Source organism: Misgurnus anguillicaudatus, chromosome 11 (assembly GCF_027580225.2).
Source record: "Misgurnus anguillicaudatus chromosome 11, ASM2758022v2, whole genome shotgun sequence".
In the NCBI taxonomy this organism is placed as follows: domain Eukaryota; kingdom Metazoa; phylum Chordata; class Actinopteri; order Cypriniformes; family Cobitidae; genus Misgurnus; species Misgurnus anguillicaudatus.
In genome coordinates this window covers 30,547,848-30,567,199 of record NC_073347.2, presented here as the reverse complement: position 1 = coordinate 30,567,199, position 19,352 = coordinate 30,547,848, and the positions used below count along the sequence as shown (strand labels likewise).

At 37.9% G+C, this 19,352-nt stretch overlaps 1 protein-coding gene across 2 annotated transcripts in view; it reads right to left on the bottom strand.

Annotated features, from left to right (window-relative positions):
* Positions 1 to 19,352, bottom strand: part of itga9 (integrin, alpha 9) — a 109,965-nt gene that overhangs the window by 87,391 nt on the left and 3,222 nt on the right. For both annotated transcript variants that reach the window (XM_055171012.2, XM_055171014.2), the window contains exons 3-4: positions 10,217 to 10,323; positions 513 to 636 (exon numbers count right to left, since the gene is read on the bottom strand). In XM_055171012.2, coding sequence (XP_055026987.2) covers positions 513 to 636; positions 10,217 to 10,323 — 231 coding nt within the window. The remainder of the gene's footprint in view (positions 1 to 512; positions 637 to 10,216; positions 10,324 to 19,352) is intronic.

Here is a 19,352-nt window from a genome sequence, read left to right as displayed (position 1 = left end):
ATGCAACTTTTGGGTTCGTCCATTTTTGACCCAACGCTGGGTTGAAATGAACCCAGAATGAAAGAAATTACTTAAGAGTGATGTGTAATAAGGGTTTAAAATGTCATCTCTTCACGTTAAAATTTCTCTTCAAGTGTTGTTAGCTAAAGAAAGTCTTAACTTCGCATTTTATGCTGCTCAATCTTACATCTTGCCAGAAAGGATGGTTCATATTTCTCTCTGCAAAACTCTGTAAGTGTCCTGCCTTCCTTCAGACTCTGATGTGCCAGTCTTTTAACTCCAGGTCACATCAGTCTGACGTTTTGAAGGATGTTTATACATCATAACCATAATTGTGAATTCTGATACAATTGTGACGGGCTAAACATTTCCAGCTCTATTGTGCGGTTCAGGGCTTGGGCAATGATCATTATCAGCTGATTCAAACACCTCTCACAGTAGGACTGAATATGCCACACTTTAATGATAAAAGCGTCTGCCAAATGCATATATGTAAATGTGGTAGATTGTACCTTCGTAACACGGTATAAGGGCCTGTGCTTTGCCTTGCAGTGTTGGTGGGATGATGGAGCAGTAACCGTGAGGGAGAATATGCTCAGATTCATAATACACATTCTTCCAGCGATGAGCGCAGGCCTGCAGACAAACACAGGAGAAAAGGATTAGAGCAAAGAGACGTGTGGCATATTCACATACAACTGGATAAAAATGAGAACTATATTGTATGGCGGAAGAGCACTTAGTTTGGAGCACTTCAACCTCGGGCGCAGTAATATTGACAGAAGTTTGAGCGACAGGGGGAGGAGTCAGGAGTGATGATGTTATTGCGCCCGAGGTCGTTCCTCCAAACGAAGTGCTCTTCCGCTATACAATATAGTTCTCATTTTTATCCACTTCGGCATGTTTTATTTTGTGCCACCATACTTACTCGTGTAACTAAAGTCTTTAAATAGGGAAAACATGGAAGTGTTTGGTGGCTTCTAAATTAACCCCTATTTGGATCCTAAGGAATGAATGGGGCTAGGCTAAATGCTAACACATTCACGACGAACTATGCACGAACTATATCCTTGCATTATTAATAATTGCATTGCTTCGAATCATCAGTATTATAAAGCAGCTATGAGTATTAACATTTAGCATTTTACCACATTAAAAGTAGTTGTGGTTATGATCAATAGTCTTATTTGCTGTGCATGATCGAAGCTTTTATGAATCTATAGCATAGGGCTTACAACGTTTTACCTTTAAAGGTCATGTTTGCAGATGAGACTATATTCTGTGGGGCTGTTTACACTTGGTATTAAGATGTGTTTTCATTGATCGGATCACAAGTGGACGAGAGAGACACATTACGTTTACACCTGGTATTTAAATCCGTCTCTTTTGTCCATTTTCGACCGCTTCTGTGCTGAATACTATGAGGGGGTGGTCTGTGAGACGGTGGGCGAGTCTCTCTGCTGTCATTCAAACCCGAGCGGGAGTAATTACGAGTTTATATGGACACAAACTAATATTATGTCGGAGTGCACTGCTTGTTTAGCAAGTAAACATGCTGCACAGTGTTTTGTACATGAGTATGTAAGAGCTTTCTTTGAATTTTCAGCGCAATTGATGAAATAGAATCGCGCAACTTTCACACGCTTTCAAAACGAAACTACGGAGATCAGCCGCTTAGTTTTATTAATGAAAGGCTAAAAATAGCGCTGTTCACCGAATGTTCACTCCAGAAGTAAAAAAATACGTAAAACTTGTGTTTAATACCTCAGATTAGATAAATGGGTGGAGAGAAGGCGGTCGCGTGTGGCTGTTCGAACGCATTCAACCACATGTGCGTTCCGCAACTCCAAAGCGTTCCGATCGAAAGTGGTTTCGACCACCTCTGGATGTGGTTGAAAGTGGTCGAAAGTGGACGAGCTCAAAACGTTTTGAACACCGTTTACACCTGGCATTAACGTCGTCCACTTGTGATCCGATCGACGAAGGCACATGTTGGTGCCAAGTGTAAACAGCCTGTGTGTGTTTGTGTTAAGTTTGTTGATTTACAGAAAGCCAGCACAGCCAGACAAGGTGTGAAAAACAGGATGCAGACATGACTTGCGCAGCCTATGACAGGTATTTGTGCAAAAGGGACTTTCAAAAGCAGAAGTGAAAGTATGACGTCTGAGGAGACCCACCCCAACTCAACTCATAAACATTTTGGGTCGAGGGATAGGCGAGAGTTGCAGCTTGACTGTCGGCAAACTCGCATTGATTTTGTGTAGTGACAGGGAAAGCTGTGACCCAGAGCTCTGTAATACTTCATTTGAGATTCATTAAAAGATTAACTTTATTACGTTTTCTGACCTCTTCATTCAAAAAACACGCAGGACGAATAAAGTCCAACAAAATATAAATAGCTGAATTCTGACTTGAAAAGTCATAAAAGTAGTGTTTATGTGTGAAGATCTATTTTTTTGCGATTAGTCTATGGGAAAATTAATGGGCTTTTTTACGAAGGGAACTAGTATCTATCTACTAACTTCCAGGTAGCTTACAAAAAAGTCATCCCTGCGGAAATCTATAGACCCCTTCAAGGTTTGTAAACATTGAATGACTATCGGGTGCGCGCGCAGCATGGGATCAAACTGTTCATACAATTTAGGCTTTCTAGTTTAATCTAACAGGAATGAAAAATGATGACTTACCTCAAATGAAGTGAGCACTACAAACACAAGCCTCTTTGATCTTTGCATTGTCACAGTCTGCACGTTTAATTGCTTGCAGCCACAGATGTTGTATTTTTTGCTTTTGAGATTCTGCAGGAATCCCAAAAAACTAAACGGCAGACCTGGTGCGATTTTCAAAGCCCACGACGCAAGTAGGCCTTTTTGACGATACCGAATAAATACACAACTGCTGTAATGACTTTTCTGACACCGACATGCGCAGTGGGAACCGCCTGTGACGTGAACTGTGAAGGGGTCTATAGCTATATTTTTGTATAGTTTTCAGTAAAAATTAGGGCTGTCAAAAGATTAATCGCGATTAATCGCATCCAAAATAAAAGTTTGTGTTTACATAACATATGTGTGTGTACTGTCTCCAAACATTATGTATATATAAATACCGACACATTCAGGTATATATTTAAGAAATATTTGCATTTAAATACTGTATATACATTTATATAATTTATATTATATATGAATATAAATATTTTATATATAAATATAATAAATTTTTCTTAAATATACACATAATTGGGTGTGTTTTTATATATGAATAATAATTATACACCATACACACACATCTGTCATGTCAACACAAACTTTTATTTTGGATGCGATTAATCGCGATTAATCTTTTGACAGCCCTAGTAAAAATATCTAAAAATTCTTAAATTAAGATGCTTTTTCTTGATGAGCAAAACGACCCAAGAAAATAAGTCTAGTTTTAAAACCAAAAATATCAAATTTAAGTGTTTTATGCACAAAATCACTTAAATTTGATCCTTTTGGTCTAAAAACTAGACTTATTTTCTTGGGGTTTGCTCAAGAAGAAAATGCATGAAAACAATACAAAAATACTAAGAAATTTTCTTCTTGAAAATAATTTTTTGCAGTGTAGGGTTTGTTCAAATAACAACAGCACTTATAACAACATATGAAATACATCCACACTTCTGATTATACTGAACTATTAAACGCAAGCAAAAAAAATAAATAAATGGAAAACATGGAAAATATTAAGAAGACTCTTCCCACCACACTGCAAAAGATGACTTTTTTACTTAGTATTTTTGTCTTGTTTTCAGTAGAAATATCTAAAAATTCTTAAATCAAGATGTATTTTCTTGATGAGCAAATTATCTAAGAATATAAGTGTAGTTTGTAGACAAAACATATCAAATTTAAGTGAATTTGTGCTTAAAACAAGCAAATGGAATAAGATTTTTTTCTTGAATTTAGTACAAATTCGCTTAAATTTGATCTTATTCCATTGGCAGATTTTTTTGCTTGTTTTAAGTAAAATTCGCTTAAATTTGATATGTTTTGTCTACAAACTACACTTATATTCTTAGATAATTTGCTTATCAAGAAAATACATCTTGATTTAAGCATTTTCTAGATATTTCTACTGAAAACAAGACAAAAATACTAAGTAAGAAAGTCATTTTTCGCAGTGCAACAATGTTATTTTCATTGATAATCCTGTAATCACAAACCATAAATTTCACCTCCCCTTTTGTTTTGAGCCAAATGCTTTTCTGTGAGTAAACAAGTAAACTCTCAATTAATTTTTGACCAATGGCTAACTTTAGCTCTGTTTTACATCTTAAAATCAAGAAAAATCAAGAAAATTTGCATAAAAATATGCATAAAATTCACAACATTCTTTTAAAACAAACTTTTAAAAAATCTAAGCTGCATTACAGAAAGAAGTCAGTTCAGCTTCCCCGTCTCTTTCTGTCTCTACTGTACTGTACAGTAAGTGCTCTTCCGCCATACAATAGTTCTCATTTTTTATCCACTTAAAAATCGCCATGTTTTATTGTGTGCCACCATACTTACTCGTGTATCTACACTCATGTAACAGTCTTTAAAACTGTTGGAGTTGCAGACGTTACTGCGACAAACAAAGACTCAGATGATCTGGCAATAGTTTTCTGTACAGTATTGAGAAACACATCTGTTTTTCACTGTCAGAAAATAAATCACTGTATTCTGCTGTATTGGCAAAGTTTCTACTATCAAAGCGACTACTGTATCTCAGCCGAGCGTCGATAAAACCTCAGACTTAAGCCTTTCTAATAAAAGCTAAATAAATATTGTCACATGATTCTCCACCCTGTTTTCTGGCAGTCAGCATCGAGAAACACAAAGGACAGAGGTTATGAAATACAAAGCGATTCATTAAATAAGGAACACGTTTCAGGCACTTCAATTTTCCTGAGAGTATCAAAGTCACCAGAGAGGTCTAATCGTGTTCCTGTACAAGCTGAGATCTGATTGGCTGAGAGAAGTGCAACACATCTGTCCAACAGACCTCTAACGTGCTTTACATGTAAACGTGATTCTCTGCAGATGAACACATTGGATGCGGTGGGGCACATGAGAGGTAATGTACATATATGCAACCCATTCTCACTCTCCAAGGCGTCAAAATCTGAAGCATGTTCAAACGCCTTCAGCTTCAGAATGAAGACGCGAAGGGTGCCCCTATGCGTCACTATATCGACGAAATGGGAACTCCATTGCTTTCATGCTAATCCCTCAGCGTCGGATATAGACGAAAGGGAATCCCGGAAGGTGATGCCGTCACGTTATGCAACGATCGGCAGGATCATGCCGCTTCTGGATGGTAACTACTCAATTTTTGTTCCAAATTTTTTACCATTGTCGCTTGGCGTTGGGGTTAGAACGACTTTCTGTTACATAAAATTACATCCTAACCCAAACCCAACTCTTACCCTAACCCCAAGCGACAATGGTTTAAAAATCAGAAGACAAAAAGTATAAACAAAATGACATCCAAACCCCAAGTCTAACACCAAGTGACAATGGTTTAAAAATTGGAAAAAAATTGAGTAGCTACCATCCAGAAGCGGCATGATCCCGCCAATCGCCGCACAACGCGACGGCATCACCTTCCGGGATTCCCTTTCGTCTATATCCGACGCTGAGGGATTAGCATGAAAGCAACGGAGTTCCCATTTCGTCGATATAGTGACGCATAGGGGCACCCTTCGCGTCTTCATACTGACGCTGAAGGCGTTTGAACATGCTTCAGATTTTGACGCCTTGGGAAGTGAGAATGTGTTGATATATGAGCTTTATAAATCTATACATACACACTGTAAAAAATTCTTTGCTGCCTTAAAATTTTTTTTGTTAAATCAACTCAGATATACAAGTTATGTCAACAGAAATGAGTTGTCACAACTTATAAAATATAGGAAAACAACTCACCTGTAGTTATAACAACTCATCTTTAGTCAAGATAAATAATAGTAAGTTGAAATGACTTGTAAATCCGAGTTGATTCAACAAAAAATGTTAAGGCAGCAAAGTATTTTTTACAGTGCACCTATAAAGAGGCTACACTTTAAAAAATGCTAGGTCAAAGAGGGACAAACCCAACATGTCGGGTTATAATTTAACCTATGCTAGGATGTTTAAACCTACTGTTGCGTCAAATATAACATTTTCTGGGTTAATTTAAAGGGACAGTTTACCCAAAAAAGGACAATTCTGACATCATTTACTCATCCTAAACCTGTATACATTTATTTGTTTTGAAAACAAAGATATTTGTAATAAAGCAGAAAACAAAAGCACCATTTACTTCCATAGTAAGAAATAATACCACTAGTACACTGCAAAAAATGATTTTCAAGAAAAAAAATCTTAGTATTTTTGTCTTGTTTTCAGTAAAAATATCTAAAAATTCTCAAATTAAGATAGAGACAGAGCGCAGCGCGTCATAACCTGAAAGCCACGCCCACTGGGGGGGAAAACAATCCAACCGTCTCCATTGACTTTGTATTGCGAGAGGCCGCCTCCTTGTCATTTCTGGCTTATAACAAAAAACAGAATAATGCCTAAAAGCTGCTGTGTGACAATATGTACAGCTAACAAGCCAAAGAACCCAGAAATAAGTTTTTATAAACTGTCGAGCCGTAAAACCCAGCCTTTAAGGAGAAAAAAGTGGATCGCCGACTACGTTTCCCCTCAGTGGACGCAGTTCTACTAATATGAGTACTATGAAAAGTACTACGCTCGTTTTTTGAGGTCGACAGCTTAAAAAAAACGTATTTCTGGGTTTTTTGGCTTCTTAGCTGTACACCTTGTCACACAGCAGATTTTAGGTATTATTCTGTTTTTAAGTTTTATCTGTAAATAAGTTTTTATAAGCTGTCGACAAAAACGAGCGTTTAAAGACACAAAAGTGGAAACAGGCAACTTTTCATAGTACTCCTACTAGTAGAACTGCGTCCACTAGGGGGAAACGTAGTCGGGGTCCACTTTTTTCTCCTTAAAGGCTGGGTTTTACGGCTCGACAGCTTATAAAAACTTATTTCTGTTTTTTTGGCTCATCAGCTGCACATCCTGTCACACAGCAGCTCCCAGGCACCACTCCGCTTTTTGTTATAAGCCAGAAATGAGGAGGCAGCCTCTCGCAATACAAAATCAATGGAGACGGATGTATTGTTTTCCCCCCGGTGGGCGTGATTTTCAAATTTGCATAACTGCGCTCTGTCTCTATGCTTTTTCTTTATGAGCAAAATGACCCAAGAAAATAAGTCTAGATTTTAGACCAAAAGTATTCTTCAAGAAAAAAGAGAAAAAATCAAGAAAAATTTGCTTAGAAAAAATCTGCCAATGCGGTAAGCAAATTTTTCTTGATATTTTCTTGAATTTGCTGTTTAAGAAAAATGTTGAAGATTTTTTGCTTACCCCATTGGCAGATTTATTTGCTTGTTTTATGCACAAAATCACTTAAATTTGATATTTTTTGTCTAAAAACTACACTTACTTTCTTTGGTCGTTTTGCTCATCAAGAAAAAGAATCTTAATTCAAGAATCCCTTGACATTTTTACTGAAAACAAGACAAACATACTAAGAAGATTTTTTCTTGAAAATATTTTTTTTGCATTGTGGTGCTCACAATGGTTTAATTACAAACATTGCTCAAAATATCTTTCTTTGTGTTCAGCAGAACAAAGAAATTAATACAGGTTTGTAACAACATGACAGTAAGTAAATACATTTTTGGGTGAACTATTTCCCCTTTTGTCCCTTTTTGACCCATTGATGGGTTGAAAGTAACTTTTAGCAATGCAAAAGGTTGTGAGTTCAAACCCAAGGAACACACATACTGATTAAAATGTAAAGCTTTTGGATAAAAGCGTCTGCCAAATGCATAAAATTGAAAAGAGGTTTTATTGTAAAACTCATATAGTATGATTAAGCATTTCTAAAACATACATTAAATCAAGTCTGTGGTAGAATTAAAGGCAAAAAAATTAAAGGAGACATGTTGCTGCAATTTAACGAAAACACACTAAAGGTCAGGTATTACAGTGATTTTACTGTACCATGGTTAAATAGGAGGAAAATCACTGGAGCACACAATCATGACTGATAACTTCAGCTACTAATTCAACCTTTATTACTGCCTAAAATGATACAGTATTATAATGCATACAAATACCATCATCTGCTGTATATAATCATAGGCATCACTCCATCATCTCTCTTTAATCATCATACTTCTTTGTCTCTAAACATCAGAGAACGCTGCAAGTGTCCTTGCCTGCACCCGACCACCCTGAACCTGATCCCTGATAGAGGAAGGTCAGTATAAGACCCCGGATACTGAGGAGGAGATTCAGGGTCTTATCATACACAACAGGAGGCTGCAGTTAAGCCAAGCCTTGAGACGGACCACCACGAGCAAAAACAAACCCCACCATCCTCTCAGCCAAGGAGAGAAAGGCTACATCTGTGATTGGCGCTAATGTTTTGTTTGTCCAGTTAAAGCCCTTTTAACTTTTGAGATCTGGTTTGTCATCATGAATAAACTTAGTTCAAACGCTCATGGTGAGCTCTGACAGGAACGGCCTTGTGTTCTCCTGATGTGACAAGCAGCTGGGGCTTAACAATGCGGGCGTCGTGAAAGATATTTGTAACAATGATGGGTGCAGTTTCTCCTTATGTTTTACAACTAGATGTGGTTTGTATTAAACAGCTGCTGGTTGGATTATAATTTCCGTAGAGACACAAAAATTGTGGAACGAAGATGATTATGGGTTGAAATAAAGAATTGTTTAGTGCTACATATGTTTGTTTTAAAACCTGACGTCACTCAATGCTGCCACAATGTGATTCATTACACAAACATCTGGATAGTGTCACTGTCAGCAATAACTACCTGCTTAACATCTGAGTCTTTCATCTACTTGCTAACATAAACTTTTTGAACATGTTTCCTGTGCAGTCAGCATTCACTAAATAAACATTTCCTACGTACTAGTAAGAAAGAAATAAGCAAGCATCGAAGCCCGGAGTATAGTCTGTATTATTAGGTGTACACTTATAAAGATTGTGTTAAAACAACACATTTTGTGTCTAGTTTAGGACAACACGTTTAATGGGTTGTTTTAACACATCTTGTGTTTTTCCTTTTATTTATTTGAACACAAAATCAACACAAAATGTGTTAAATAGCATAACAATGTGTAAAAAGTAAAGGGACACTCCACTTTTTTAAAAATATGTTCATTTCCCAGCTCAACTAGTGTTAAACATTTTAATTTTACCGTTTTGGAATCCATTCAGCCGATCTTTGGGTCTGGCAGTACCACTTTTAGCATAGCTTAGCATAATCCATTGAATCTGATTAGACCTTTAGCATCGCGCTAAAAAATAACCAAAGAGTTTTGATATTTGTCCTATTTAATACTTGACTCTTTTGTAGTTACATCGTGTACTAAGACCGACTGAAAATTAAAAGTTGCGATTTTCTAGGCCGATATGGCTAGGAACTATACTCTCATTCTGGCGTAATAATCAAGGACTTTGCTGCCTTACCATGGCTGCAGGAGGCGCAGTGATATTACGCAGAAGCCGAAAATAGTCCCCTTAGTAACTTTCAATGGCAGGGGACTATTTTCGGGCACTGCGTAAAATCATTGTAACTACAGAAGAGTCAAGATTTAAATAGGAAAAATATTGAAACTCTCTGGGTATTTTTAGCGCAATGCTAAGGGTCTCATCAGATTCAATGGATTATGCTAAGCTATGCTAAAAGTGGTACCGCCAGACCCGGGGGTCAGCTGAATGGATTAAAAAACGGTAAAAATCAAATGTTTAACTCTAGGGGAGCTGGAAAATGAGTATATTTACAAAAAAAGTGGGGTGTCCCATTAACAAGACACCATTGTTCAATAAAGTTACATTTATTGTAATATTCTAAAATATTCTCTATTCTCAAGTGCATCTCACTATTCTCTGAGATGCACTTGACGGCCTTTTTTTGGATGACCTTGTTAAGGCGGTAGGGTTTCCCAGCTTAGGGGGGCCGCCCGAACTGCAAAGTGCTGCGGGAACCATTGCATAGAATATGTCTGTACATAATGTATAAGTTTTCTCTGCATTGCACAACATATCAGAAAGTGGCTCATCCAATCAGAATAAAGAGGTCTGTATGTTGTTTTTAATTTGAACCTACCAGAATCTTGCCGTCGGGTTTGTCCTGTCGTGCTAAACTGACCCCCATCCACTCATCGCTCCTGTCACCTTGACACGTCTTCCCACAAGACTCTCTCTGTTTATTTCCTATGGAAAAGAGTCAGAACGTTAGCAGATAGACAAACATCTGATATACGGTAAAGTACTGTAATGTTCTCCGACTGAGATCAAACAGCAGGTTCAGAAAGTTAATGTTTGAGACATAATGAGTCAGAATACGGAGAATAGTGTGCGTCATTTACAGAAAAAACAAGATGAGTACAACACAAAACACTTTGATATGTGAAACTCTTGAGTAGTTAATGATAACACCGAAAATTATGCGACCACAATAATTGGTTAACTGGTGGTTAACTGCACAATTGGGAGAATCAAGTCTAGACTTTTTTTTTTTTGGGTAGTGTAAGAGGACATGAGGCTTACATATTCAATCAGACAGACAGGCTGAAAATATCAACAATCTGTGTGAATGATCTAATACAGTTCAAAGAGATTTAAGCAAGCATCTCTATTGACTTAATCAGAATCAATCTCAAAACCCCACCTGAACTTTAGTAACACTTGAGGTAAATACTATGAAAAGCATGAAAAATACTAATGCAGAATGCTCTGCAAACTCGCGCTAACTCACCAGTCACAACTTTGTTTTTAGCATTGTAACAACATTGTACTTAATTTAATGTTGGGGCATACATCAAGACTGTAACATCACAGCTGGTGTTATGTCGAGATTGGGCTGTTTTCCACTGAATTACTCTGTAGAGTTGTTTCCTTTATAGCCTGTGATCTTTAGAGCATAATCATAGTTCATTACTTCAGAGGTGGTGACTGACCGGCACAGGTTTATCAATGCCGATGCCAATAGCTACTGATGCTCAATGCATTGTCTTTGCGTATAGGCTACACATTGCTGAAATAATCATCTGTTTGGTGTTCAGACATTTGCCATAAATCTTCATAAAAGACGTGATCAAGGCATGCTATATCCCAGCGGGGAGTTTATTAAAGCAGAAGGGTCATGTCAAATGTTTATTTATGAGCTACAGCGTCTTTCGCTCTGAAGTGAGAGTCAGTGATTTTACATAGAAGAGAGAGAGAGAGAGAGAGAGAGAGAGAGAGACAGTGGCTGTTTTGTTTGGCGCTGATTTCTTTTTCTTCCATTTCCATCAGTATCAGCGCTGAGACTCACAGACTCAGAATATAAAATGCCAGATTAAACTAAAAACTTTTTAGGATGACTGCATGAATCAATGCATTACAAAAACTCTCCCTACACAGACCCCTATCCCTACCCAATAGATACTTTTATTCCTAAAAAACACTTGTTAGGCACTTGTTAGGCACTTACGTTCTACTTTCCAAACATTTCCTTTATTTTTATTAAAAAGAAATGCCTTTTCGATGTGATATGTAATAGGAAAAGGGACAAGAGCGTGGCCGGCCAAAGGCAGATTCGAACCAGACATCGTCGCGTCAAAAGCCAGTTTTACGAGCCATCTGCTCTACTACCCGTGACACTGAAGCCGTTGATATCAGTGCGTCTTTTTTAAACTTTAGTGCTCCAATATAACCAAACTTATGAAGTGCGTATAAATAGCACGCAGTGTGAAAAGCAATGTGATAGCCAGTCCAAAACCATTGTCGCTTGGGTTTGGGGTTAGATTTGGAATTTGCTTTAGGATGTCATTTAATATATACACTCACCTAAAGGATTATTAGGAACACCATACTAATACTGTTTTGGACCCCCTTTCGCCTTCAGAACTGCATTAATTCTACGTGGCATTGATTCAACAAGGTGCTGAAAGCATTCTTTAGAAATGTTGGCTCATATTGATACTGTAGGATAGCATCTTGCAGTTGATGGAGATTTGTGGGATGCACATCCAGGGCACGAAGCTCCTGTTCCACCACATCCCAAAGATGCTCTATTGGGTTGAGATCTGGTGACTGTGGGGGCCATTTTAGTACAGTGAACTCATTGTCATGTTCAAGAAACCAATTTGAAACGATTCGAGCTTTGTGACATGATGCATTATCCTGCTGAAAGTAGCCATCAAAGGATTGGTACATGCATGTTGGTCATAAAGGGATGGACATGGTCAGTAACAATGCTCAGGTAGGCCGTGGCATTTAAATGATGCCCAATTGGCACTAAGAGGCCTAAAGTGTGCCAAGAAAACATCCCCCACACCATTACAACACCACCACCACCAGCCTGCACAGTGGTAACAAGGCATGATGGATCCATGTTCTCATTCTGTTTATGCCAAATTCTGACTAAATATTGTAAAACAATATTACACTCAGTAGACACTGCGTTTGGTTAACTGGTGCTTGTGATCAGCACTGACCAGATCTCCATGCAATTGGTCAAAACGTAACCTTTTAGCGCTAAAGCTTTGAACTCTAGATTTGTGCAACAACCAAAGTGCACAAAGCAGCGGCAGACCTAGAGGCAGGATGAAAACACAAACTGACAAAAAGATGATATTTTCTTGGGACGAGGACGAAACATGTTCAACAATTAGCAGTGAAGCGTCATCCAAAACACACATCTTGTTGTACGTAGCCATATTTCACAGGGTCAAGACTCGCAAAGAATTCCAAGAATTCTTCAAATGAGAAGATGAAGAATGTTCCTCAGATTATAAACATCTCATCCAAACACCGTTTCTCCGGCCATCTCCACAACAAACGTGTTTGTTTTTGCATCTGCATGGTTTCTAAGTGTCGTGTTCTTGATTGTGAAGCATGCAGCGGATGTCTGTTTTTAGTCATCACATATTTTAGCATCAGTTATCTATAATATACAGTATCAAGGAATATCTCCCATCCAAAAAGCTTCTATAAAGAGTAAGCGAACATTATACACTTCATAATTCCGTGCAATAAAACCTCAACATAGATAATAAACTAAAAATATAGCTTACTATAAAAAGATCATCATTACTCTCTGGGACTATGGCTTTCAATGGGCTCTGTGTTATTCAGAAGGAAACAACATAATTACTCAATTGGAGTAATGAAGATGATGGGAAATGATCCCTTGACAACTAACAGCTCAAACCGGAGGAAAATACAGTACTGTGTCGTTTCACTTCACCAGTAAAGAACATGCAAATGAGCCTTGCAAATGAGATACGATTTTACAAGAAAATTAGTCTGCAACTAAGAATTTCTCTCAATAGGCAATGCATGCAATTGTCAAGAGCATGGCCATTTTATAACCAATAAAAAGTTTAGTGTCTCCAAGCGGATGAGTAAACGTCTCGTCATGGTGCTGTTATACCATCTGAGCCAAAAAAACATTCTTAATAAATTGACTACAGACCTTTGTAACAAACCTTTAACAAGTTTCCTCACAAATGAAAGTCCCATCATCAGTTACTCATGTCTCAAAACCTCTATGATTTCCCTTCCTTCGTTTAAAACAAAAAGAAAAATGTTCAAGAATGTTTACACAGCCTTATTTCATACAACAAAAGCACACAGCAACCGCAGACTGTCAAGCTCCAGAAAAAACTAAACATCCTCAAAAAATACAATGATAAAGTAGATCTCGTGTGTGTTATATTTCAGGTTTTCTTAAGCTCTGTGGGACTTTTCCTCAACATAAACCTATTGTACAGTGCTCAAAAGCCCACTGATACTGTATTTGACTTTTTATGGTGTTTTTGGAGCATACAGTATTGTAAGCCAGGGGTTTTCAAACTGGGGTCCAGGGAACCCATCATTTATTAGGTATTTATGTCTCATTTCTTGCTACAGTACATACATTCCAGCATAATTTCTATGTGCTTTGTATCTTCCTACTGTGCAGAGGTGGGTAGAGTACCCAAAATCTGTATTTAAGTAAAAGTACAAGTACTTATACAAGTATCAATCTAATTATTTACTTGAGTAAGAGTAAAAAGTATTAGATGAAAAAACTACTCAAGTATTTAGTTACTCGTCACTTCCGATCTGATAGAGAACAAGCGTAAAAGCACAGAATTTCAGACTACTTGGAGGGTTTTTTCAAAACTCCTTGAAAGTCTCATTGTTCTGCTTATATACAAGTAAAGCAGCCTATCTCAGTCCTGCAATGGGTACATTAACATCACGTGTCATTTGAGAAAACATCTCAAACACACACAGATGTTTTTCTGATGGTTAACTCTGTATTTATTTTCATGTTCACAACACAAACTTGTCAGCATCTGCCTTTAAACAAGCAAACAGTAAACAAAAAAGAATGTGTGTTTGTTGTCATGTGTTTATATGAATAGGTTATTTTCATTGCCATTAAAGTGCAATTACTGATCATAAACAGGAGCTTAATAAAAATGATCATTTTAGAATTTCATATCTGTTTTTGCAAATCAACTCTACATTTATTATAATATATAATACATGTTTCTTTAAAAACATACTTTATTCTTTTATTTTTATAAGTATATACATTTTTTAGGAAGGATTTAAATAAAATACATTCCCATTTTTATTTGAATGTATTTTCTACACGTTAGTGAGGTGTTCGGATTTGTGTATAAATGCAAGATGTCGTTACACGTCATTTTGTGGGGAAATGATATGGAAATGTGTAGATGTGAACGTGGGTTGTTTGTAAAAATTTGTCATTGCTTGCACAAGAGTGCAATTGACAAAAATACTTAGACAGTGTGTGAAATGACCATTAATAGTGTTCAAATAGACATTACTGTGACACTTACCGCTACGTGTTGTTTCGGGTTGGATCTTGAATTTCTGTACACTGAGATGTCAGTTTGTTTTGGTGCACACAGCATGCATCGCATTATGAAACTATTCTTTTTGACCTTTTGGAGTAAAAACATATATAGCCTCAGATATCTCGCACACGCCTTCATCTGCTTCTCTTTTCATCTACGCGCTAAAGGGTGACGCATAGCCACCTCTCGCAACGCACACAGCCTCTCTAACATCTCGAGAGACTTTCAAACAAGCTTTATAAACTTAAAAAAAAAAAAGTATTATTACCATTTGACAGTAGCGCAGTAACGCTAAAAGTAGAGTAAAAGTACAGTTTTTTCACTAGAATTGTACTTGAGTAAGGGGCCAGTCACACCAAAAGCGCTTTAAACGCTTGCAAACGCAAGGCGCGACGCACTGCCTTTTTTAAAAAAAGAGCAGTGCGACGCGGCTTTTCATATTGCTAAGCAACCACCGAGTCAAATATTGAAGCGTGTGCCTTTTGCTGTTAACTGTCATATTAGCAGAAACTTTAAAAAGATGACGCTTGCTCTGACCTTGTTTGAGGGTGAGAGGTGCACAAACACGCAGGAGAGAGTGAGCGAGTGGAGTCCGGATCTTGAAAGCAACTGTAAACTTCCCTCACCACAACGTAAGGCCCGCCTCCCCTCATTCGATTGGACGATGGAAAGACGCGAATGACGTCGGGCGCTTCTCCGCTCTCAGCGCTCCTTCAAAAACGCGTGCGCAGCAGGCGGCAAAAAACCGCAAGGCGCTCGACGCGCATAAACAGCGCGCAAACGCGCCCTGCCCATAGAATATCATTCAAAAAGGCGCCTGCAACTGCCATAAACGCTTTTGGTGTGACTGGCCCCTAAGAGTAAAAGTACCCATCCTTAAATTTCCTCTAAAAGTACTAGTAACCCAAACAATTTACTCAAGTAAATGTAACGAAGTATATTTAATTCGTTACTACCCACCTCTGCTACTGTGTTTTTCTTATTAGAGTTTCCTTTATTTTGAGGAACTGAGGTTTATAAAGCTGGCTTTATACTTCTGGTCGATTGTACGGCGTAGCCTACGCAGAGACGTAAACCCTACACAGTAGGCTACGGTAGGGCTGGGCGATATGGAGCGAAAATTATATCTCGGTATATTTTGCTATATCTCAATAGCCGATATATATCTCGATTGCTTTGCGTGGAAAATACCCTCCCCAAAAAACTACTGCAAAAGAAATATGTCAAAATCCACAAGGGCTTTTTTATTGAAGTGCAAAGAGGTAGTTCACGTAGGAACAAAGTGCTTCTGCAACATTTAAAAAAATATATACAAAAATTATACTTTAAAGCAACACTATGTAGTTTCCATGTAAAATTGACTTACGGCTCCCCCATGTGGTTGAAAAGCGCAACAGTGCCTGGTATCAGACACTCTTCTGCAGATAGGGGGAGGGTCGGGGCTGTGTGCTCTACCCTCCACCTCGACTTTCAGAGTGTGCTTGTAGCAGCTAGGAGGCTGCTCAGGTTGCAGCAGCAGTAGAATTTGTCCAGTTAAGTGTTGTTCTATCACTGAAATAATTTTAGAGACATTATTTAAAGGTTGAAAAACTACATAGTGTTGCTTTAACTATAAAATAAGAAAATACATATTGTCTTCTTTTTATTCAAAAATAAAACAACTCAACGTCAGATATTAAGTTTTTTGTAGACGTTGACAATTCTTAGTATTTTTTCTGAAAACCCTCAGGAGATAAGGGTATTTATCCTGGAATAACATTTTAGGCGTTTTAGGAGTAAATGGGTTAAATGAGAGAAAACACTGTTTTTGTTACACAGAAAACTACAGAACACGTGCGCTTGCACACCGCATAATAGGGAGAGAGAAAGCTCTCACATCAAGAAAACGTGTCTGTGTGTGTGAAGCACTACTGCTAACCTTTGTTTAGTCATGATAAACTAGATCAGTCGTCTTCTTTGTCAGTAACATCCGTGACTGATGACATTTACGCGAAAAAGAAAGTATACAGAGAAACGGACATTAAAGCACTGCCACCTTTTCACTGTCACCAGAGAGAGACGCGCGTGGTTGAAGCGCTTCACGCAACGAGAGAGAAAGAGAGAGAGAGAGAGACAGGGGCGCGCTGAGCGCTCGCAACAATTAATTTAAGCCGTTTTAAACAGTAAAATATACATGTAAACGGGAATCATGGAAGATCTATTCGTGGTGATTCCGCGACGGGCGCCGCCATGTTAAATGAGACAACACGCGAGGGGAGGGGGAACAAAAGCAAGGAGGTGGGGGCGAGCACAGCACACAGAGAAGGCAAAGTGACCAAATCAGAATTTAATATAAACATTATATCGATATATACGATATGTCAAAATCAATTTCGAGTTGTGAAAATATATCGATATAATTTGAATATCAAGATATCGCCCACCCCTAGGCTACGGCGTAGCCTGACATTCACCTGTCCAAAAACGTAACAGCGCGTCAATGCTACGCGGGCCGCAAGTGTTGTGATTGGTCTGCTAGAACCCCTCCCGTCAGTTCAAAAAGATCTGCGTCACATTTCCTCATACAGATTTCCGCGTGTATAATTTCCGTGTATGACAGTAAAAACAAAAATGTGATAGTTGAGATGTGATATTTAACTCAAACTGCAACAATATTAGCTGTCTATTGACCTCCATCACTGCTGGTCATCTGAAGTAACAAGCTTCTTCCTTATTTGTGGGTTTACTGGGCTAGTTGATTCTTCTTCGGCTGTTGCTCTGCTATTGTGGGTTAAACGCATGGATACTGCCTACTATTGGTCTGCATGTGAATTGCATGTCGACGCAAACAATACTGACGCAGTATTGCATGTCGACGCAAACAATATGACGCAGAAGTATGAATGAAAATCAACGCGTTGCCTATGGCGTAGGCCCTACGCAGAAGTATAATTAGCCCTTAAGGCAGAATAGAGGTACTATGAAACACAATTTATTGTCATAGTTGCTGCAGTACAAATACATTTGAATAAAAAAAAATTTACTCTTAAGTGTAGCCAGCCACTTATATATCCATTATACATGAAAATATGTGAAAACCCCTGCTGTAAGCTGCTGCTGATGTCCATAGGTGGACAAAATGATGCCCAAATTTGGGTCACATAATATATCGAAATGATCGGAAGTGCAGTTGTTTTAAAAAAGCACAATGACTAAAAATGTTTGAAAAGTTATGTATAGTAAAGGTTTTTCATCAATGCAGATAGCAGAGAGACTGACATGTGAATGTTAATGCATGTATGTGGATAAGTGAATGTGTAAACACGTGGAAGATAATCAACGATCAGAGCGAATGTAAAATAATTTTTACAAATAAAATTATATATAATTGAATTAGATTTTACAAACTTAAAGCATTATTGTATTGAATATCATATTATAAGTAATTGCAGATCACATTTTTCATCAAAATCATACAGCCGACTTCAAAATGTTTGGGCCGACATGAGAGTCAATAGAAGATTTTTTGGTGAACTATTCCTTCAATACAACTGAAGAGAAACGGACACAAGTTCCCTATTATCGGTAGGAATATTACTCAAGCCGACCCCTTACGGCTCTCATACCTTCCATGATTCATGTCATGTGAACTACGAGCTGTGTCCGCAGGTTTACTGACATGTGTATGTTTATTTTGCCAGTATACAGGAGAAACCACTCTCTTCTTCTCACCACATGAAAAAAACTCATACAGAGATTTCTACACATTGGATCTTTGGCCCAGCTGCTCGGAAAATATTATCCAAACCATTCATCATTTTAATCTAAATACTTTGGGACAGATTTCTACACATACAATACAAACAAAAAAGTGATTTGTGAGCCTAATTGGTGAGATTTATACATTTTCTTAATAAAATCTGAGTGGCACTTGCCCATGCAAAACCTGCCAACACAGTGCTGAGTAGGGCCGGGCAATATTGACGGAAAATCATCTTGCTAATTATAAATATATGTTTACATTCAAGTCAAAGCCTAATGTTAGATATCACAATCACCTTCACCAAAACAGTGTATAATGAAATTTAATTTAAATTTTCCTCCCTGTTTAAAAATATACAGCTGGACAAAATGCGCACTTGTTGGAAAGCTTACGTCTGACCCCAGTGTATGTTTATGGCAGAGCTTTTTTTTCCAAAAAGAAGGGTCATATAAGATCACACCGATATAGATGTGTATTGTTTTATCATGTTTACCATTGGGAAAATTACCTATATATTACAACAACTCAATATACCGTCCAGCTCTGCTGCTGCATTATGTAAGGTCCTTTTAAAGGTGCAGTGTGTAAATTTTAGTGGCATCTAGTGGTGAGGTTGCGAATTGCAACCAATGGCTCAGGCA